At 48.1% G+C, this 22,736-nt stretch overlaps 7 protein-coding genes across 7 annotated transcripts; 4 read left to right on the top strand and 3 right to left on the bottom strand.

Moving 5' to 3' along the window:
- Positions 1-127: 127 nt before the first annotated feature.
- Positions 128-931, top strand: BDW43DRAFT_315448 (uncharacterized protein; the record flags this gene model as incomplete). The annotated part of the gene is made up of 1 exon (XM_032048058.1): positions 128-931. The coding sequence occupies one exon, from the start codon at positions 128-130 to the stop codon at positions 929-931; it is 804 nt and encodes a 267-aa protein (XP_031895787.1).
- Positions 932-3,455: 2,524 nt separating this feature from the next.
- Positions 3,456-6,923, bottom strand: BDW43DRAFT_303522 (DUF3433 domain-containing protein; the record flags this gene model as incomplete). The annotated part of the gene is made up of 2 exons (XM_032045425.1): positions 3,456-5,032; positions 5,168-6,923. 2 exons carry the CDS (start codon positions 6,921-6,923, stop codon positions 3,456-3,458), a joined length of 3,333 nt encoding a protein of 1,110 aa, XP_031895786.1.
- Positions 6,924-9,218: 2,295 nt separating this feature from the next.
- Positions 9,219-9,635, top strand: BDW43DRAFT_315446 (uncharacterized protein; the record flags this gene model as incomplete). Its single annotated transcript, XM_032048057.1, has 2 exons — positions 9,219-9,296; positions 9,372-9,635. The coding sequence occupies 2 exons, from the start codon at positions 9,219-9,221 to the stop codon at positions 9,633-9,635; spliced, it is 342 nt and encodes a 113-aa protein (XP_031895785.1).
- A 243-nt stretch (positions 9,636-9,878) lies between these two features.
- Positions 9,879-11,340, top strand: BDW43DRAFT_289858 (uncharacterized protein). Its single transcript, XM_032043443.1, has 3 exons — positions 9,879-10,312; positions 10,396-10,834; positions 10,891-11,340. The coding sequence occupies exons 1-3, from the start codon at positions 9,983-9,985 to the stop codon at positions 11,217-11,219; spliced, it is 1,098 nt and encodes a 365-aa protein (XP_031895784.1). The 5' UTR covers positions 9,879-9,982; the 3' UTR covers positions 11,220-11,340.
- A 981-nt stretch (positions 11,341-12,321) lies between these two features.
- On the bottom strand, positions 12,322-14,564 carry BDW43DRAFT_289856 (Zn(II)2Cys6 transcription factor). Its single transcript, XM_032043442.1, has 3 exons — positions 14,412-14,564; positions 14,200-14,364; positions 12,322-14,138 (listed from the first exon to the last, which is right to left on the bottom strand). Exons 1-3 carry the CDS (start codon positions 14,509-14,511, stop codon positions 12,454-12,456), a joined length of 1,950 nt encoding a protein of 649 aa, XP_031895783.1. The 5' UTR covers positions 14,512-14,564; the 3' UTR covers positions 12,322-12,453.
- Positions 14,565-15,009: 445 nt separating this feature from the next.
- Positions 15,010-16,546, top strand: BDW43DRAFT_322490 (uncharacterized protein; the record flags this gene model as incomplete). Its single annotated transcript, XM_032049562.1, has 5 exons — positions 15,010-15,242; positions 15,273-15,322; positions 15,363-15,367; positions 15,430-16,008; positions 16,076-16,546. The coding sequence occupies 5 exons, from the start codon at positions 15,010-15,012 to the stop codon at positions 16,544-16,546; spliced, it is 1,338 nt and encodes a 445-aa protein (XP_031895782.1).
- Positions 16,547-19,438: 2,892 nt separating this feature from the next.
- Positions 19,439-20,671, bottom strand: BDW43DRAFT_199555 (alpha/beta fold hydrolase). Its single transcript, XM_032039124.1, has one exon. It carries the CDS (start codon positions 20,540-20,542, stop codon positions 19,652-19,654), a length of 891 nt encoding a protein of 296 aa, XP_031895781.1. The 5' UTR covers positions 20,543-20,671; the 3' UTR covers positions 19,439-19,651.
- Positions 20,672-22,736: the final 2,065 nt, after the last annotated feature.

Below are 22,736 nucleotides of genomic sequence, written 5' to 3'. Positions count from 1 at the left end.
AGGCCAATGTCCATATAAAAAGCGTCAAAATCATCCTTCACTCTCCTGCGAGAAACTCCAAGCTGAGATAAAGAAAAGTAAACTTTATAAGAAACCAACAAGGACCGCTCTTTTCAGTTACCAAGATATGCTATCACAAGCAAATACAGCTCAAGATATCAATATCTTGGCCGAATATCTTAGCGACCAGGAGGTGCAAGACCTAGCATCATCTCCCTCGGTCGACTGCCTTGTCATCTGCGCGTCGGCGATCCTTTACCAAGCCGAACATTTGTTTCAGGTACTACAAGAGCGACCATCCTTGAGCAAATGTCTCGTTCTCTGTGGTGGTGTCGGTCACTCCACCACATTCATGTACGATGCTGTCGCACAACACCCTCGCTTTTCCCGGATAGCAAAAGATGTCTACCGTCTTCCCGAAGCTCGTATCTTGGAGAAGATCTTGGATACTTTTTTCGATCGATCGACGATTACCGAGGGAGGTTGTAAGATATTGGTCGAGGATCAATCTACCAACTGTGGTCTAAATGCCTCGCTGAGTCGAAAAGTCCTTGCTGAAGCGGGATTCCAAGCGCTTAAGACCTGCATTATTATTCAAGATCCTACTATGATGTTGCGCACGAAAGCTTCTTTTCAAAAGGCCTATGGGGATATGCTGCCACCTCCATCTTTCATAAGTTATCCGGCATTCGTCCCGCACTTGCACAAGTCAGAGGATGGCAAGTTGGAATATCAGGATTCATTACTAGGAGTGGCTTTGTGGCCGCAGGAGCGATTCTTGGAACTAATATTGGGGGAGATCCCCAGACTGAGGGATGATGAGAATGGATATGGGCCGAGGGGAAAAGGTTTTATCCCTCATGTAGAGGTTCCAGTCCAGGTTGAAGAAGCATGGTCACGACTACGGATGGTTTCAAACACGTCTCGATGAAGATAGAAATTCATATTGCTGAGAAGATAGTGCCCGGCCACATTGGCAACCACAGTAGTAAATGAATGAATTCGACAGCCCCGCAATCTCTAGGTTAACTATGGACAGAATACCGAGATCTTCAAATAGCGATCGACGGTCCAGCGCTGCAAGTGATGCCAGATGGCAGAGGAAAAGAAAGCAAACAATCGTCGCCTTTCGTTTCCGGGCTAATTGGAATTTTTTTTTCTTTGAAGCTCCCGCCGTCAGCTTAGCCACGATGCTGGAGCCAATAATCATGCTTAATGACCCGTCAATGGCCGCCTATCTGGATCGATCTGCAGGCATTTAGCATATTGACTCCCGAACCTCTCCAGATCTGATATTTGACGAGCTCCCCTTAACACGTCAGTTTCCGTGCGCACTGTCCAAGGGCACAATTTCTGTTTGCTTTGAAGACATTGGAGTGTTGATCCAAGACATTGTCTGCACTTCCGGAAACTTCACACGATTATATCACACCGCGTGAACATTCAAACATGGTGACAACGGTCTTCACCGAGACTTCAAGTTTTGTACCGCAAGGGCTCGACCCCGCAACGAACAGGAAACTGTCACAAATATGGGCTCGTGTTCAAAGTCGAGTGCTAGAGCTAGCCCAGTGGGGACTGCCGCAGGATTAAACCACTCGACGTGAACGGCGTGCTGTCGCACCCGGGGGAGGCATAGCGAACCGACAAGGTGTTTTCATGGACGTTGCAAGCCATTAAGGACACATTCAACCGAACACTGCAGTTCATTCAAACGGTGGGTAGCATCGCCGCGGGCGCTGCCTCCAAGGTAAGATCCCTCCCATCCGAAGAGTGGTCAAGAAGAAGACAATTTAACGGTTGGAAAGGCATTTGGGCCGTCAGAGCTATGCTTAAATGCGCTCAACTTTGTCACTCAAGCATGGCAGGGGTATCAAGGAATTTTCTAAGGGGTTGGCGGGGCTGTTGGAGAGATGCACCGAATAATACTTGAGCCACTTAGAATACCACATTCATAGGGGATGGACGCAAAATTAAGTAAAGTCGTGTGCCAGCATCTGCTTCTATTTGTGGAGATTTGCGATCAAACAGTCAGGCTGCGCTCAAAAAGGAAAAATCTACTTGCAGGGGGTTAAGGTATTGTTCCTGCAGGATAACGGCGTGACAGACCAGCTGGCTAAGATGGAGAGCCTTGTAGATAAAGAGAACCGTCTCGTAGTTCTACAGACCTTTATGCGGGCTTTGGACGCCGCAAACAATTCGAAAGCAAATCTCGCTCTGATGCAGGGTCTTGTGGACTCTTTTGCAGAGAACAGGACGGAGCAAAGGAAAAGGATAAACAATTCAGGACACAGGTGGTCTTGCAGGCTCTAGCATTTGATGAGGCTAAGATGAATCAAGAAAAGGGGGGAGCCAGACCCTTTCTGGCAGACAAGCTATCGGAACTATCTTAGGCAACGTATAAGGGGGCAGGTGAATGGATTTTCGACGAGCGAAGACATGCTGCACTCTGAGAAGGGACAATATAGTGTGCCCGTCCTCACATTCGCAGGTGGTGAAGGCTCCGGAAAGACCTTGCTTCCTTGCGTCCACAATCATCAACCATCTCAACCAGCAGGAAGCCACCAAGAGAAAAGATCACAGGATCCTAACAGGATTTTACTTTCTCGAAGGATGTTCACGGGAAGAGCTGAGGAATGCTACCAACCTTTAGACTGCTGGCGAAGTCACTCGTCTGGCAGTTCGCTCAATCCGAGAGAATTTATCTGAAGTGCGTCGCCCAGGTATGTCAGAATCGCGGAGAGATCGACCCGGCAGGTATCTCAAAACACTTGATTTTGGAAAATAAGGATCTGACAACCATGGATCTCACCTTTTACATTGTCATTGATGGACTGGGTGACACAGTTGGAATGGTACGATTTTATGAACCTCCACGCCCATGCCTGGTCACGATATTCTTGTTCTTTTAACGGGTGGCTCAAAGTGTTTTGAGCAGTTGGCCAAAAGAGAACGGTCGTCTTGAATGCATTCCCCGTCAGCACAAACAATCGATCAGATGTGGAGAGGTTTATAAAAGCTCGGATGGATAGGATGCTCACATTGACTGATCGTGTCCGCTTGGGCATACCAGAGCTAAGAGTCAAGAAGACAACTGTCCAAATCTACCGGTTCCATTCTGTACAAGGGGAATGGAACTTGACGCTACGAATTACGACCGAGTCACCATGGTCTTGAGCACTTATTCCAAGGCGATCGCTCAGTGAAAAGAGGCTTTGAAACAAGTTTCGCATGTGTATGGTAAGCTGCCATCTTTGGTTGGAAAACTAGGCCCCCTGTACCTCCACAAGGCTCGCACATCATTGAATCGTGGACATCCAAGTGATACATACGCGCATGATCATGTTATTTGAACAGCAATTGACTAGGAGGGTATATAGCGTATTAAACTCTCTATTATATACAGTCTTCATGATATCATTATACATTACTTGAGAACCCATGCATATGCCCGGTCACGTGGCCTTCGCAACCGGATCCTCCTCTATGGCCCATTTCTGCGCCCCGGATGGTGCAGTGATCTGCCGGAAAATGTATCTTTTATCGAGTGTCAGCAGGTAATCCCGACGTTGAGCATTGCTCCAGTGGTAGGTGCCGTAGAACGTTGGAAGAATCGGGCTGTCTGCGAGCCAGGCTAACATTGAGCCAAGGGATCGTGGTATTCGAGGGCCTTTGAACTGGCCCTGTCGTACTATGAATACAAGAACAAGTGCAATGGCCATCAGTGTGACCATCACGAGGGCGATTATGAATGGTGGGAGACACCGGACGATACTCCACGTGGCTCGCAGGACCTTAGCATCGCTGACGAGTATCGGCTTGGGTAGTGGTTTGAGGTGCATATCTCTGCAGAAAGAAAAGTATGTCGCAAAGAGCCATTTGTAGACCCGCGTCGTTGCATCTATAAGAAGATCCGGGTCGACGTATGTCAGCTCCGGATTCGTCTGTTGGTAGACAAGTTTGATGAGCGTGCCGGGCCATTCGGAGGGGAACAGTTTAGCACCATCTGCAGTTGTGCTATTTTCCGAAGCGTCCTGGAGCGACGAGACAAATTGTCGTTGGTATTTCGCCAGGTTTGATGTCACGTTGTTAAATAATTGCCCGCTCGTGATTGTACTTTCCATTGGGACATAATATTGCATTATGCCATTGGCACTGAATCCAACCGTGAACCTGTCTATACTAGCAACCGGCTGACATTGCAAAGCGAAAATTTCCTTCTGACTGCTTTGTAGGCCTCCCTTGGACCTCGAATTCCCGGTTGAAAAGACAAAGAATTCGTTATTGTCATTGTCTCCCTTGTTTTCAGATAACGCTAATGCCTGGATGGAATACGGGTCTCTTCCGTCCTCGCTCCGGTGTGATCGAATAGAAGACATATGCTCTGTATCCCTTGCGCTGGCGAAGGGGTGGCTACTCGAGACTCCACGTTTCCTTTCCTCAGAAACGTTGTGCATAAGTGGGATTTTCTGACAGTCTAGATTGGCCCCGATTCCTAGGGTCACCGCTTGGTAAGTACGATCCAAACTATTCGTAGCAGCTGAGAACGGGATGAATGAGTAGTCAGGAGCAGTCCACGGAAGCCATTGCACCTCATTTAATATAGCTGATTCGATAGGGCCGTATTGAAAGACGTTAGGAACCATACTAGATTCAAGAATGACCGAATCGTCATAGCGTAGCTTAACATCTTGGGTGGGCCAAGGAGATTCCATGCGGCTTTGCGTAAACAGAGTACCTAGGACGGCTGGAAGGCCGATGTTGATGATGCAACATAGTGAGACAAGGCTCAAAACAAAGTGGCGCGAACGAATAGATCGATAAAAGACAGTTATGGGGTTTTGACACGATATATTTAGGAGTAAGGACCTCCTCGCATCTGATCCCCCCCTTTGGAGGTGAATCCATGGCTCCAGGACACTGAGATTCAAGTAAATCGAATTGAACAGGGCTCGCATCATAGACGCAATAATAGATGGTACAATCCCCAAAGCGAAACTTAAACGATCAGATGCAGCATCAGAGAGGTGCCCTAGCCTGCCATCGTTGGAAGCCATGGCGAATAATATTGTCATGCTACAGATGACCGTCAGCAGTCCCAGAAGCTCGGCAACAAATATCGGGGTTGATAAAAAATGAAGTCGTGCATTTGGACGTGGTCCGTTACGGCGCATCTGCTTTTTAAACCAAACCCTCCCATTCCGTTTGCGCGACGAGATTTCCCCGGGTATGAATCCAAGCTTTCGACCCGATGGTTCACAATACCAGTAGCATTGCCAAGCACGTAGCTTGCGGTTGAGCTCTCGTGCGGTGAATTGGTCTGTGTACTGGGCAAAAGCCTGAACCCCAGCGGGGTTGAAAAGATCGGCCACGATGCTGTACATAGCTGCAATCGAGCCCGGGTCCGCCGTTAGCATATTTTCGCGGGACTGATAGAAAAAAGCCAGGAATATACAAGTGGCTCCCCCGAGAAGAAGGATTATCTCTGATATGAACGCGAGTGAGTCGATGACAACGATAGCCACTTGATCTGTCGTCCTAACACCCTGCACGGTAGTATACGCAGCATTTGTGTCGAAAAGGCGGCTCAGCAGGCGAGCAAATCCTCTCTTCACATCCCTGCGGATTTTAAACATGAACCTATCTATTGAGATAGGGGCCTGCGAGAACTGCTGAGAGCCAAGGCTCGAAGGTATAGAATTTCCCATTTCCGAGGCACATCGGTCAAGAGAATGCTTTATCAAAGTTCCATTATCAAAAGGGCTTATATTCCCTTTAGGACAGACCTCGTGGTTTAGGTATGTTTTGATTCCAGGAATATTTAACCGTGAGGTATCCAGACTTGATACCGAGCCTTCATCAACGTTGATCGCAACAACCGAACCATTTGGCCGCATGGAAATCTCTGCGTTCGCCATGTAAAATCTCATGCCACAAGTGAAGAACTCAGCTTTAGGCGTGAACGTAGAATTTTGGGTGGGAAAGATATTTGTCTGCCGGGCTAATTGACTAATATCCGTCGAGTTAATGTCGAGAAGAAAGCCATAGAGATCTCCTGTAGCACATGGCAGGGCGTCGAGCTCCCAGCGTCGAGCCTGGATTGAAGTAGCTTTCAGGTCGAAGATGCCGCTGTAGTTCGCACTTAAGGTGCAGTTCTGCGACGATCCCGAAAGGAACGCCAACTGCAGACCGTCAAGTTCGTAGGATACCTTAGAGTGTTCACCCGGTGGTTCCCCCATGCTAACAATAATATTTCCCGTAGATGGGCTGTGAACTCGCGAATCGGAACATGAGAGCTCGGTCCAGTAAACTGTATGGTTTAGTTCCCACAAGGCTGTTGTCACCTCGTCGTCGAAGGGAAGCTCGACTGGTGGTATCGCAAATTCCGCGAGGCGTGACGGTAGCTCTCCATAGTATGTCCGCGTAAAGGAATCGAGGCTCATATTGCGTTGTGACGAGATCCATTCGGCTTGGTTCTCAACCTCCAATAGTTCCGGCCAGCTTCTCAAGGTCTCGGTATTGAAGACCGAAACTTCATCTACATCCATCAAAGCGCTCAGCATGGCGGGCAGCAATAGCTGCACTGAGATGTTCACAAGGGAAACAAGCAGCACCACCCAGTGTTTTCTTCTCGCCGAGAAGATGGGCGTCGTTACGAAAGGCCCAAAATTGTAATTCGCAGAAAGCACATCAGCAGGGCACGCTTGTTCTTTGGATAGCTGAAAATATGGCTCCAGACGGAACACATCGTATACGGTAAATGACCAGAGGGTCAGAAGAGACAACCCTAGGATGACCGGGACGTAATTATAAGCAAACGAAACATGGTCCGGTATATCATCTGTGTCGTCGTAGAACACGAGCCCGCCTCTGATATTGCTAGACCGCCGCAATAGCTCCACAGCTCCCATCATTAAGAACATGATGGAGGCTAGAAAAAGCAAATAAAACGGACGTAGCGTCCTTGGACGCCATCCTTTCCCTGTCACCGCATCCCCATCGTATTTCCTCCACATCGCATTCACCCAATTTTCGGTTTCCGCGGTATATAGGCCGGCGATTGGGAAGCTCGAATCCCTTGTTTATGCTTTTCACTTCCTGTTGTGGCGGGAAACATTCGTTGTGGTTCAATTACTGCTCCGACGGGTTGGAAATGGAACGGAAGGCATTGGCGTTGGTCAGGGGTCCCCCATGTTAGGTGACAGCGCCGTCAAATCCAACAGACATGAGGAAAGTTGTGGAAGTTGGTGTTATGTAGTAATGTCTCAAAAGCACATCAGATTCGTCGTCAGCATTTTGCGAGACGGAATACGAGCTGAGATAAAGTTTAGTGGTCACCGATCGTACCTGCACGTGATGTCGGAGTCCCGCGGCAAGTGGGGCCGTTTGTTGATTGGTCAGCTCCGATTCTCAGGGGTTTTCTCTGTCTGAGCACGTGGGGGTCAGGTGAGTAGCAAATACTCCTGACTAGTAGTAGAATGGAATGATTATTCACTTTGGATCTTAACTACAAGGACAGTACCCACGCACTCCACTTGCGAAGACCCAGCCAAGATATATATAAATCCGTATGGCTTATAGAATCCCATATCCGAGTTATACCCAGCAATAATATAGACCTGAGAATGTGGGTGACCTTTGACGCACTGACTACAACTGATCCGTTATGGGTATTTTTACTCTCTGCCGATTGATTTATATTGAAACCCGACTGTCAATATGCTCATGTTAGACATAGGAAAAGGATGTACTACTTCTCAATGCAGGTTCAATTTCCTGAATGAAGAAGTGGGTTGACTCGACGTAGCTCATGTACGCGGGCCCGCCTGGCCTAATAGCCTTAATTTAGTGCTGGTCTTCAGGACTGGCAGAAGGCAGGGGGGAAAATCTGCACCAAATAGGTCTTGACGCTAACAGACGGTGTGACCCACCTTGGGTAAGGTACGACACTCAAGGACATAACAATCTTGCAATACCTCTTACCTTGTTTGAACGATTATCTCACGGGCCCTTGGTCCCAGATACTCCTCGATGGTGGAGTCCCTAATTTCCTCCCACTTCCCCCATAGACCTGTGTAGGATACCATGCCATATGTCAAAGAGTCCGATTGAATCGAAATTAACCTGCCTTATCGTAAAGCGCATATGGCCATGCATTCCTTCGATAGGGCTATTTGCTTATGCTAACGTTAATGAACTTCTTGTTTCCGAAAGTCTTCCCAATGGTCCTCCCTATCCGCAAAACAGGGTTCTGGGCTGTAGGTAACGGGGAGCGGTACTGCGAGTCACAGACGCGATATATAACGTTCCTATGCTGTACAAGATTTTCAGCCCTTTGATTACCTGTTTCCTCCCACTGATCAGTAGCTCTCATTCTCAGTAATATGCGCGAGTGCTGTCTTCTTGGCGACCAGGGCCCAGTTTATTCAATCTGGCTCCTGGAGGGCTACCGCAAGACCCATTCTTGGACAGAAGCAGCACTGTACGTGGAGCCATAGGCGTCAAGAAGGGTTGACTATCGGGAGATTGTAGATGGTATGCTAACGTGATCAGGTAAATATAGACCGGTAGTTCTAGGCACGGCACCCGAATCCAGGGTTGTCGGACTCCTTGACCTGTTGTACTTTATGATCGAGTAATCTATGCATCCCGCTCAACAAAATTCTCAACGGTGCCACGAGATCAAGCCCGGTATGCCGAGTTCCCTCCTACCGTCTTGATTGCCGGTTACTATGCCCCAAACTTCGGTAATCTCTTCCCAGAAACAGTTGCTATGCGGCAGTATTTTAATGCGATCTGGAATTTCGCCTATTTCCATGCCTTTTTTGCATACTCCATTCGTCCTTTTGGAGAATTTTGCTACTCTGCCCGCCCGACAGCCACATCAGGAAGAAGGGTCGACGCGAAACTCCAAGAGATATCTGCGCTACTTTCGCTGTATGTATCTGTCGCATGCTCTAGTATCCCAATCGACATATATCTACACTCAGCACACACTTCAAGAGCGTTCATCTGTGAACAACCTGTTCTTTCTCGGCTTGCCGGAGTACAACTTGTCGATCTCTTCATTTCCCGAAGGCGTTGCGACTTTCCTCAAATATGATGAAACGATGGCGATAGCGAACGGGCTTGTTTGGCTTGGAACCAAATTCTACCAATTGAAATAATTTGGCTATACCATTGCGCGGTAGAAGGTGGTCATGGGTTTAGCGGGCACGATGGCGACTTTGGGTCCTGGCGCCGTGGTTTCGCTGGGTTGGGACTGGACGGAAGAGATCTGGGCGAAAATATCAAAGGTGAATGCGGATTGATTTTGTTGTTAAATGTGTGAATAAGGCCCGTGTTCGATTAACCAACCTTTCGCGGTCGAGGGTTTGATTGATCTGCAAGGATTCCATAATTCCCCTTATGCCTTCCTGGTCTCGAAGATGTTCGGCCTCATTCTTGTCAACGCTCTCGGCACTCTTCATATAACCCTGACTTTGGGTGACTGCGGCACAATTGAGACTGAGTTCGGTTCACGCGACCAGAGCGACCCGCTTCCCAGTTCTTATTTTGTTATCCGATATCATTCCCCGCATCCTGACGAGAATGTGGTGTCGCGCATCGTCAATGACGATCTCATAACCGGGTAAATGGCCTTTTAGGGCTGGCTGGGCCATGGCTTGGCAGCAGACACTTGCCTGTTAAGTTAAAAAGGGCAATTCTCCGCCGGCTACATACCAAACTTGCCCTAAAAAGCAGCCATGGAGAAAGAGTGGGGAGGAAGATTCGCCGCAGAATTGCCCGATTCAAAAAAGTCCTCTCTTGCAATAGCTCAACTTCCAATTGTGAGCTGGAACTGCGCCAAAGAGCAAGCATCCCTCATGAATGGCTATATACCCCGCCTCCAACAAATGTGGGAGAAACATAAAGGGGCCGCAGAGCCCTCCATCAGAGCAAGAATCATCAATCAATTCTCAATCATACCCCAACATACACAATGTCTCCTCCCACACTTAAAGTCGCAATCGCTGGCCTCGGCCGCATGGGCGCTCGCCACGCACATCACTTTTATGCCCTCACTCCCCGGGCTGAAGTAGTCGCAGCGTCTTCCCCGAAGCAAGACGAGTTAGACTGGGCAAAGGCTAACCTCGGTGATGCCCGGACCTATCTCGACTACGATGAGATGCTTGAAAAGGAGCAGGCGAATGGTCTGCAGGCCATTGTGATCGCATCGGCTACCAGTGTACACGCCGAGCAGGCAATTAAGGCCATCCGTCGTGGACTGCACGTTCTGTGTGAAAAGCCCTTGAGTATTAACGTCGACGAGGTATGTCTTCATCTCCCCTTCCCACCCGATAGAAAAAGCGGAAAGGAACAAGGGACGAACTTACCAACAGTATATCAAAACAGTCTCAATCCGTCGTCGACGCCTACAGAGAATCTGTCAAGACCTACCCCTCCCAAAAAGTCCTGTGCGGTTTCTCCCGCCGCTTCGACGCCTCCTACCGGGATGCCTTCAACAAGATGAACGACGGCCTGATCGGTACACCCAGTGTTTTCCGCTCCCAGACCTGTGACAAGCTCGACCCCTCCGGCTTCTTCGTAGAATATGCCCAGTTTTCAGGCGGTATCTTCGTCGACTGCTCCATCCACGATATCGATCTTGCGTTGTGGTTCTTCGGCAAAGACTCTGTGGTCAAGTCCGTCACTGCTATCGGTATCACGGCTGTTTCGCCAGAGTTGAGGAAGTATAATGATCGCGACAATGCGCTGGGTATCGTCGAGTTCTACGGCGGCAGAATCGCGCAATTGTACTGCAGTCGGATGATGGCTGCTGGACAGGAAGATAGTAAGTCCTTCTCGCTTTCTCATGAACTAATACTAAGAGACGCTAACACGACTTAGGCACCGAAATCATTGGCACACAAGGTAAACTGGCCGTCAATACTCAGCCCATCTCGAACCTTGTCAACATCTATGAGCCGACGGGTATCCGTCGAGAGATCCCACCACACTACTACGGACGGTTCCGGGAGGCCTTTATCACCGAGGCGAACGAGTTTACCGCTGCCTGCCTTGATAACACGGAGCTTCCAGTGCAGTTGGAGGGAGCTGTGGCTGCTGTCCGTATTGGCGCAGCATTGCAGGAGAGTCTTATCACAGGGAAGAAGATTGAGTTCGATGAATCGGGACAGAGGATTGGGTCGGATGTGGAGGTGCGCCTTAAGAATTAATCTATTCTGATCATCGATACGCTATGTGAGATGGAATTTTAAATGGACTACTGCGCTTAAAGCAAATAATATTCCTTCTCATTGCTACTAGCTTGGTATTTGCATTACTGTGAATGTTCCAACTGTCAGATTGTATTGTTGGTCTTGGTTAATCTACGACATAGCCCAATAGTAGAAATGTGATACATAATAATCGACATGGAATTCCATCCAGAACTATTTCCCACAGGCTTGAACGTGGTGTTTATTTAGGCCGTACCCAGAGGAGTCGATTCGCCCTGGGGTCACTGAACGTAGGAGAAGACACAGGTTGGATGCCAGAGAGGGGAACTATATAACCGGTGCTTTGCCGCCCCCTCACAACGACTCGGCTTGTATAACGCATGAGTAGCATCATGACTGCCTATTCGGGTATGTAACGTATTCACTTCAACCTCCTAGCGGGGTCACTCTTGAGGGCATCCAATAGCTAGATTCATCCCACACATGTATTCACTGTTCCTTTATAGGTTGGTAAGTTGGGCTGAAACCTTACAAGACAAAGGGGTCATTGTTCTTGTGGGTTAACCTACTTTTTGCTCATATCTGCTCAGGTAGTCCCATAACCCATATCGCTTCAATGGATATTCAAGACCGATGACCTTGCACCGTGATTAACGTAAGGCTCCAGACATTGTCGTTAGATTATAGAAAGAGACTGCAGGGCAAGAGTTGGGATTGCAATGGAGTATTCGAGCTTTAGTTAAGATTGACTTACAAATGGACCGATAACCATGTAATGCTTTCATTTGATGGCCGACTATGAGGTTCTAATTGAATATGACTCATGACAATAGCGAAGAGAACCAAGCATAGTAAGAGGACGCAGGTATTATTAACTCGAGAAGGTTCATTAACAGTATGACACATCCCGAAAGCTATACATATATGCTGTGTGAATCGTGTGGTCCTACATCGGATAAAAATATCTTAAAATCCTCATGGTCAGATATACTAACATTTCTTTGTATGATTACGGAGTTGTTTCCATGTCAAGAATGTTGCAGCAGAGTGTTCAAAACTTATTGTGTTAACTGATATTAATTAATAGTGAAATCTAACCTGGGGATATTCAGTGATCCCAGAGCCGGCGCAAACCCGGGCAAGCCGCAGGCATGATAGCAAGCTCACTTAAACTACCATCTAGCAGCCTACCTTGCAGGCCTAGTCGGCCATGTCTCAACAAATTCCGTACTCAAGCCGACCCCCACGCTTCCAGCAACATCTTCTCTATCTTTCCCGTCGGAAAAGCATGCTCCTGATGCATCGTCCTTAAAACTCCCAACAGAGCTTCCTGTTCTCTGCGATCATCAAAGTACTCCCCACACAAGGTGATCCCCATCAAAGCCTCAATAAAAGTCGATGGAGATTGACGATTACACAAAGCAATTCCACACAGTCGTCGAACAATCGCTTTCAGCGTGTCTGCCATCTTTCTCCGGCTGGCGACCGATCCTGGACCTAAGCTAGGTCGACTTTGATCAAAAGCAACAAGGAGAATGCGCGCAAGTTCCAAATGTGTCGTCCCCGTCACATGACAGCTCTCAAGGTGCCAGATCTCGGGGAAGATTTGTGCCGACTCATTATCTGGTTCACGATAGCACATTGGCTCGAAAGACTTGGGTAGCGCCAGGGTCAAAGCACGTTCATAATTACGCAGCTCATGCCAGCGAGAGGGGTCATGGCGGTGATACGACGATTGATCTGCGTTGTGGATATAACTGCTTCCGTAGCAGTATTCGAGAAGGTCTGCACAGAAAATCACTAGTCTGTCTGCCCAGATTACATCCTCGGCGGGGGTTAGATTGCGGAATGCATCGCAGTGGTTCATAGGGAAGTTGAGGGGGCGTTGTTTCATGAATGAGGTCAAGAGTTCTTGGCGTAAGGCGACCCAAAAAGCGGCCTGCCGAAGACCATCCGGACTAGGGACTCGGGGAATTGTGTTTGGCCAGAGGATGTTCGTCTGCGGAGAAGGGGAGGATATGGTCTGAGACGGGGAATTTAAGGTTTGAGGTGCATGGACCAGTTGGACACCGTGGCCATAGACCTCTTCCTGTGATGGGTAGGTGGGAGGGGACCTGTGTCGCAATGTTGCGACTGGAGGCACCTGTGCATTGATAAACATGTTCAACATGCCCAAGAAGACTTCGGTATCCTCCTCGCCCTCATGAAGCGGGCCGTCCATTTCTTCGTCTGTGCGGAGGATGATTGCTGCTGCCAGAAGAGCTTCGTTATGGATCTGTTCAGGGTCCATGCTAAGGCGGAGGAGGTCTTTGATACATTCGTTGTGGTAGTAGACGGCTGACTCTTCGCTTAGATTGTGCAATAGATGGCCTTGCCACTCCACTACACCAGCGGAGTTGCGATACCTCTGTAAGCGAGTGAGATGGCGGGCTGAGGTGGTCAAGATAGCATTCAGCAGGGTTGGCGAGGAGCGTGCCCGTTGCGGAACTAGGCGACTGAAGTGGCGTTCGTTGTCGCATAAATCAAATCGAGGGCCAATGACCTCGGCAAAGTATCGCAGGAGAATGGCTTGCAGGCGGATGTCAGTATTTCCAATAAGGTTGACGGGTTTATCATTTTGTTTAGGGCCGTCTACCGGGACTACGCCTGGGTTTCGATTTAGAGTGGCAGTGGCCGAGCTTCCGCACGTAGTCATTGCCGACGCCGTTGTCACAGCCATTTGGGGTTGGCGTTGAGTGTCATTTCTGGTGGAGATATCCGAGTCCAAGTCATGGAATCGGCCAATACCCGATTCAACTCCCCCCGCAGCGGCAGTCCGGAATGACAACTCGTCGTCGTTGAACTCGTTCTCAGTATCACTCGCTGCATCATAACCCGCGATGACGTCTGCGGTTTCGTCGACAAATCTCAGCCGGGCTAAGAGCCTATCAGATTCTACTTGATGGTTGCCGTTCGGCTTGGCCGGTGATGAACATACCCGACCTGCGGCCCAGCTTTACCCAGACTTGGTCTGGAGAAAAGGCTTGGTCGTACTTTGCCCGGCTCCCCGGGCAAAATTGAATCGGTTTCTTTGCTGAGTTACGGCGGACGCATGTCCATCCATATCGTTTACAAGGCTCACATCGGTCGGCGTTATATGTACCTGAGAGCGTTAGATGAATTTAGCCGTCTTGCAGGGACTAAACCTACATCGCAGATGCTTGGATCGGCAATTGGTGCAAGGTGTTTGCACTGACAGTGGCCGACTCCGTGGGGAGGATGGGGGCAGTGGGGGTACGGGGAGAGCCATTCTTCCATTGGCATTTTGTGGGAGAGGATGAAGAAAGGGATGATCAAATTCCCTTGTTTGTCCAGGGAGGGAAATTGGGATTGTTAGAGAGGAGCCTTGCAGTCGAATGGGGGGAAAGAAGGACACGATTCTCGGGAGTGAACTGCCTCACGAAAAGTTACCGGGCAATTTGGGACCGAAGCAAGAGGCCAACCAGACTCGCCAATTGAGGGTCCACAGATAATCATATCTTTTTCCCGCGTTTTCATGGCCTCGGGAGCTATAATGCATGTCCTGGCCAATCACCATCCTGCCAATACGTCGGTTTAGATCCTAGATCTTGGACATACACCGGCAGGAACACATACCGAGACATATTATGATCGCGCTTATAAAAGCCTCATATCCTGTCACATTGGCACACCTGTTAAAAGTAGGTCTGCCATTTCCTCTACAACTATACATACGGCCGACCTATTGGGGCTGAAAAGCAACTTATTTCATATAATACATTTCTCAATGGTGACAGACAAGGATACAGAAAAGTTCCAATGTCCAACACCAATAATGGTCGACACCAAAGGGGCGAAGCTGTCAGAAAATGCGCACATAAAAGTGGCCGGCACCAATCTGGCCACGGAAAGTGGCATTGACGACCTTCCAGTTAGTATGTTCGTATGGCTCGTGGCATTCACGCATCCATTGCTGGGATGTTGTTCGGATACGATACCGGCATCATCAGTGCTGTTCTCGTCTATATCCATGAAGGGTTGAACACTCAGTACGCTCACCAGCAACGAGAAGGAATTGATTACGTTGCTCTGCTCGAGAGGTGCATTCTTTGGGGGCCATTATGGCTGGACTGACTGCAGATAAGGTGCGTATGCTCCGCCCGGTAAGGCAAACAGCCCACTGGTCTTATTACTTCCTGGTGTTCAGCATGGACGCAAAGCAGCAATATATTTCGGCTGTGTCCTATTTATCGTTGGAGCCGTACTTCAAGGAGCCGCATACACGACTGTCCAAATGGCTGTGGGTCGGGTTATAGTTGGTTTCGGCGTGGGATCAGCTGCGATGGTGGTCCCGTTGTACATTGCCAAGGTAGCCCCAGCAAAGGCCCGAGGACGTCTTATCGGCTTGAATAACATGTCCATCACCGGTGGTCAGGTTATCTCTTATGCTATTGGGGCTGCCTTTGCTAATGTCAACCACGGCTGGCGCTTTATGGTAGGGCTAGGGGCATTACCGGCAAGAATTCTGGCAGCTCTCATGCCATTCTGCCCTGAATCCCCACGCCACCTGGTATATAATAATCGAAAGGAAGAGACTGAAGCTGTTCTTCGAAGGATCAATGGGCACCCATCCGATAACCAGCTGGCCTCAATTTTAGCCTCAATTTCTGCCGCATGCGATGAAGCTCGGGAGATCAATGAAGGAGCGACACGCTGGACGAAGATCAAGCAGCTCCACTCTGTACCCAGCAATCTTCGTGCACTGATCAGCGCATGTGGCCTAATGGTCATCTCCCAGCTCTCCGGCTTCAATACCCTGATGTATTACTCCTCAACACTGTTCGCTTTAGTAGGTTTTGATAACCCAACGGGCGGTTGGAATCGTCGTCGCCGGAACGAACCTCATTATGAATTGGGTCAACATGATGATTGTTGACAAACTCGGTCGTCGGCGTTTACTCTTATCCACCGTTTGGGGTATGTCCGTTGGTCTGATCGCAGTAGCGGTGGCATTCCAATTTATCCCAGTGGACATAGATACACTGGAGTTGAAGGGAAATGGTGTGTCTCCCCCAGCAATTGTCGTACTGGTTTTTATAATCTGGTTTGCGGTCTTCTATGGTGTGTCGGTTGGCAATACAGCGTGGATGAATACGGATTTCTTCCCATTGGAGGTCCGCGCCATGGGGACAATGTGGCTCACCTGCTCTAACTGTGGAAGTAATGTTATCGTATCGAGTACGTTCCTGTCCATGATGAAGGCAATGATTCCGTCCGAGGCATTTAGGTTCTACGCTGCCATCTGCGAGATCGGATACATTTAGTTGTACCCTTGATAACCGATCGACCTAAATGGACCACTTACGCACCGACTTTAAAAGATGTGATGCAACTTACAGCGGACATTAACCAGCGCGTAACGTCGGCCCTTGGCCCTCGGCGTTGTTTTGGTTCTCGTCTTACGAGCTTCCTACAGGCAGTTCAGCAGCTTGCTGCTCTGGGAGTAGGTCGCTTCTTTCTTCAGAGTGGGATTCTTATAATGACATAATAATCTCTGGATATTTGTACATCATCTACATACTTCGAGAAGTTCACATAATGTCCATGACAGTTGGTCGGTCAGCACCACCGTATCAAGCAATGGGCCTGTTATATCCACAGTCTAAGGAGCTCCAGTCATGCCTCACCGAGTACTTTATAGTTAGATCATGAAAACAGACTTAGCTCAATATTGGTACCACGCTCTCCTCGATAAGGAAACTTCCTATCCCAAGTCCTGCATTGGTTATCCTTTTTATAGCTACGCACAATCACACCGGGCCAATTACAATCCGTCTATACTAGAGAATGACGAAAGTCTGTACAGGTTATTATTGAGGTTATTGAACAAGGCTATGTCACTACATTTACCATTGACCTGGTCTCGCCGCTGGTATTCGCTATCGAGATTGGACATGCAGCCTTAGCAAAGGCCCTCGTAGAATCCGGGAAGCTTGGTCCAAATGCAAGGGACGGGCTCGGACGTGTCCAATTATAGGTTGCTATCAGGAAAGCTCTGCTTTCTACTGGAAAATAACTAGCCAACAAAGTGTACATGAACTTCACAGCACTTATGCAACCTAGCGAGGATTTCACTGGCTGGTTAAATTGGTCCTTGAAACGGAGACAATAAATCCCAGTATCACGAGCTATGGCGGAAGAAACCCACTTTATTTTGCAGTCAATTCTAGTGACCAAAACTTAGTGAAACTGTTTCTTGATTCTAGGAAGGTCGACCCGACATTAGCAAATGATGACAGTAGGACGCCTCTATGGATTGCGACCTTCCAAGTTGGTCAGGATATTGTGGAGATGTTGCTCGACACAGGCAAGGTTGACATTAAATCAACGACGTTATAGACATAGCTACCAGTCTTCGTCATGAAAGTATTACCAGCCTGCTAGCTGTTCATGTTGAAGAGAGAATGGAGGTCTCACCTCATGAACACAGCCGTCTTTAGTAAGGACATAATACGAACAAATTTGATTGTTATAGCCTGGCTATACCCGCCTCTCCAATAGGCTTAGACCAACAACAGTCATTTATTATGCTGAAGACCGTTCTCAAACCCCTGATGAGCTTTGATAGGTATTGGAATCACGAGTCTGCGGTACCCTCCCTTGCCACTGGCATGCGTGAGTCAAGTGTATATGCCATTGGTAAAACCCTCCATAAAAGGAACTCTTCGGTTCATTTATGAATATTGGAGCATTTTCATGATCACTAGCGGCATAATCTCCCCATCCTAGTCTTGAAGTTGATGGAGAATGTACCCTTCCCTGGCTACCTGTTGAAAGATTCACTTTGGCTGTGTCAGCCACCAAGCCAATTGATTGGACTATCGAAAATACATTGGCAGCGCTGAATGAAAACTCATAGGGCACTCAAACTAGCACAATATAACTCATAGTCTCAGCTGGAACTCTTGGCCATGTAGCAATGGTCTGAGTCTATAGTCTCGACTTCATCACAGGACAGAGGAAGCCCAACTAGCAATGAAAAATCATCTACAACCTTTCATATTTAGACCCCGTTGTCTAGTTTTACTACTTGAAGTTGACTGAAGATGCTTACCCTCCGATACATACTTTAGCGGCGGCCATCTCTCACGCTTCTTGGAAGCATTATACCTTTATGTTCCTTTCAAGAACAATTATTATGAATTCATTATGAATGTTTTCCAAAACCTCACTATTAACCGCTAATTGGCTCACCAGCCTGCCATTTGAACCCTGAAGTACTAGATTCGCGAAGTTTGATGCGATATGACCCCACAACGTCAGTTTAACTCCACGATGAGGGTGAGGAGTAGTAAGGAAGATAACCAATCGCCTGCTGCCGGTGTATTCGTCGGGTCTTTGCAAGGCCTGTTGTTCTTTTGGTACGTATAACACAAAACCGCTATTACGGGGCTACAAACGTGTGTGACAACAATGTCACGCATGTTATGCGCAACAAAGATGAACGGTGCCTGGAACCTACTAAGCCGAGCTTTTCTTTTACACAACCAACCGCGGGATTTCTGAAGGCTCATCTAGTTTTCAATCTCCCTCCTTATTCTGGCCGACAAGTCTCGGCCATGTTGTCAAGTACCGGTTTATTCCACTGCGGAAAAATGTCCCGAACATGTTAGCCAATCCCGTGATATCAAACCTAGCATCGCCCTAGCGGTGATCCAACAAGAGTAACTCCATATCTACTGTCACCTTCCATTAATTGCATCACTAGATACGATATTTATGGCATCACGGGAGCGTAGCAGTCGCATGGGCCATTCTCCAACATATAATAGTACGATACCAACTACACCTCCAATAGAAGGTAGCTGGATGGATTCTGTGCCGATAACGATATGGCACGAGGCTATGCTGAAGCCGCTCGACGTAATTTCTATCAATCGCGCCTTTAGCATTGGTGGAGTGACTTACCGCTCTTTTAATCGTTCCCTGGGCTGTTTATTTTAACAGAGTCATTTCAGGTTCATTCGGTGTTGTCCGAATCGGTAAAACATCATGAGTGAAGTCGGGAAGGTAACACAGGGTCAGGTCTATAATTACCCCAAAGAAGGTCACTACAGAGCAGCAGGAAAAGGATCGAAGGAGCATCAAGTGCTGTATGGACTAGTGAGACATAAGACAGTAACGACATCGATCCAAATGACAAAGCGGCTATCCGCACATTGCTGGATATATGTTCTACTCTACAAACAACTTACCAAGTGTGAAGGATAAGCAAAAGAGCTCTGCATGCCTTGACTCCCAGAATGCATTATTAAATGTGACAAGAATACTCAACAGCGGCTAGCGTGATGCGAGACCAGGTGATATATATTCACGATGGATACATGGAAGTGCAAAGAACCATCGTCAGGCTGAATCAACGATGGTACTCAATAAAGACAAATCTCGTTGTAGATAAGCTCAGGACATTCTAATGGCAGCAAATGTTTCACACTCGCACAGGTCTTTAACGAACTCACAACTCCATTTTCTGCGAGAAACCGACGGACTTCAGTATCCACCCGGTCTTGGGGCTCGACGACGTCCAATTCCCCGGCCAGAATGCTAGCCCGAACGCCAGCGTTCCTGATAGAGGCGAGCGCATTCCGCACGCCACCAGAGACGTCTTCCGACATGCCATAAGTAGGCCAGGCTCTTTTCGCGAGCTGGTTTCCACTCAAGCTGTCGTGAATCACCAACTCGATGTCCGCCTCACTCAGCCTCTCTGGGTTAGAAAGCACGTTCTCAACCGTCCACCGCACAGACTCCTTCGTCTCGTATGCAACTTTTTGTTGCTCCTTCATTTCTGGAGGAAGGCTGAGAGCCGTTGGTGGCGCTGGGGCTACCAGCACCAGGCCCTTTAGTTCTTGCAGCAGATGCGTGGGGAGCGCAGATAGTGTCGTGAGGGCTACCTTTGCTCCCATTGAATGACCGACGAATATGAGTCCGTGCTGGAGGAGGTCATTCGTTCCGTCGTCTGCTTTCAGCTTCTCTAAAGTAAGCGCCACGTCTGACGCCAAGGCCGAGATCGAATAGGAATTTCCACTCTCCTGACACGGACCAGTTGACTTGCCCCAGCCCCGGAGGTCAACAGCAAGAATCGGATATATTGAGCTCAGTGAGGTGGGTGAATCAGGCGATGTGAGCTTGTGCCATGTCGAAGAGGAACCACCCCAGTAGTGGAGGAAAATCAGAAGTGGTTTCTGGCTGCCGGCAGCAGGTCGAGAGATACGCGCATGAAGGGTTATATCAGAAGTGAGGTTCAGGAAAATAGAATCCATCGTGTGGCTTGTTAGATTTGTGTCTGGCGTTTCTGATACCTTTTTCTGGTGTGTGCCCGATAATAGCTATTTGGACAGTTCTTCAATCCAGATATACTTGCCATATCCGCAATGGAAGTCAGTTCGAACTGATTCCTCATGACTCTTATGCTGACAAAAATGACTGTTGGGACAAGATTCCAAATCATATCCCCAACCGTCTTTTAAGTATAACTATGTCAGCGAGTGCGGAATGTTACCGCTGGGGGCGTAAGCAGACCAGCCACACTAATCTAACGATGATGAGATTTGATTAGGCTTAGGTAATGTTTTAGTACCAGTGAAATGTCTGCGCTTATTGGTGGCTAGAACATTTATAGTGGATCTTAATATGTCCTAACAAAGATCGAGTTTGGTGAGACTATAGAAAAATTGACACATCAGGAAAGTAGAACATTCAACTGTAGGGAACTACTATTCGACCATGTCCATAAATGTACTGAAAGAGTTCATTGCGTTCCATGGGCTGCGGACGAAGCTTACCCAGCATAGGTGCTATGTTGTGCCGTCGTTGATGTTGATCATACATAAAAAAGTTAAAATACTTTGCTCAGGGTCAATCGCCACCTGTCATTCCTCATGAGACATCAGCACCCTCCAGCAGCCTACACATTGACCGCTTCAATTCAAGCTCAGGTGTTCGGAGGATTGAAAAGTGCCGGGAATGGGAGGTAATAGCAGGGATAAAGACAAGCCGAGAGCGATTGAGCGTGCGACATGGATCAATTGGAGTGTGGCCTTGACGAAGGGATCAAATGCCTCTTAATGACATCCAATGCCCTAAAAAGTAGGATTACAGTTATGATATCGCGGGGTGTGGAAGTCATGGTTGTAGGATAGAACCACGCCACGAGTCAAGTTGTTGTATCCTAGTATGTTATGCGTATTTGGGATCGCACTTACTGTCCACACGATTAGTGCCCGCCTCTGCCATCTGGGACCATACTATGGAAGTAGTACGTATCCGTGGACTGAAGGGAACACCTACACCAAGTTTTAATGGCTTTGTCCGATACGGGTGCAGGGCATATGTGCTACGATTGCTCGACGCCAAGCAGGTATTCAGAATAGAAGTCCGGAGTGACGCGGAAACAGCACTACTCACCTCGCAAGTGTAATTCAATGTATGACAAACCTCTTTCTTTTGGACCCGTTCGTCACGGCTAGCAGTTCAAATGGTGAGTTGCTGTCAGTCAAATTTGAAACTCCCGTAGCCTTGATCCACTCCCAAAGCCCTCCCAACGGCTTACGATCTTTTGCCGCCTGTATGATTCACTAATATTCAACATTAGATTTACCCAATGTAAAATCAAATGGATAGGGCTAGGTACACTGCAGAGACATATATTATATGGATGTGGTGAGCAACCCCTGGAAACTGACAATCTCCGGAGACGTCCCTTTTTTTCGCCATGGACCGAGTTTTATTGCATATTACGGCTACTCTATATGTGAGTAAATATATGTGGCTCACCTTTAGCGGTGCACATCGCTCTAATGCCATTGTTGCACAGTTACGCTTCTATAAAAAATACTCCGAATTATTGATCCGTAGTTAGGATAGCTCTCCCTGGAACTTAGGCAAAAAGCTACCCGCATATAGCAATACACGTAAGCGTTAAAAAAGATAGTAGCAATTAGCTCTAGCGTTAGAGTGGTTGCGAAAAGACTGCCCTTTCAACGACGGACACTCAATAACCTAGAGGCGAAACTTCATGATTAAGTTCCACGCGTTATGGTTTTGAAAGATGAAAAAACATGAGACTTCCAAGGTTGGCAATAAGACAATGGTGTGATCTCTTATCAGCGTGTTTCTGTTGACAGAATATGATACTGATTAAAGGACCTCGGAGATTAAAGAATATACAGTCTTGGGAATTCATAGTTCTGGTGGTGGGAGTATGCAGCAAATACACGATGAGTCCAGTTTGCAGTAACGGATATGGCTACAGCTCCAGACCCAAGCCTCGCTGTTGATTGATAGTCCTACGCCAGTCTTGTGGACCTATACTCCACGGTGCCGCTACTAAATACAGAGTTAGGCCATTCAGCTCCCTCTTCAGTTTGCCTAGATTACAACGACTGGAAAGGCTAGTTCGGTCTACGGGTACCGCGGGAGCCCGCATAGTGAAGTCCGTACTGATAGTATGATGCA

Source organism: Aspergillus alliaceus, assembly GCF_009176365.1.
Source record: "Aspergillus alliaceus strain CBS 536.65 unplaced genomic scaffold BDW43scaffold_58, whole genome shotgun sequence".
NCBI lineage: Eukaryota > Fungi > Ascomycota > Eurotiomycetes > Eurotiales > Aspergillaceae > Aspergillus > Aspergillus alliaceus.
Note: the sequence above shows the minus strand (reverse complement) of the source record. Positions and strands in the feature narration are given on the sequence as shown.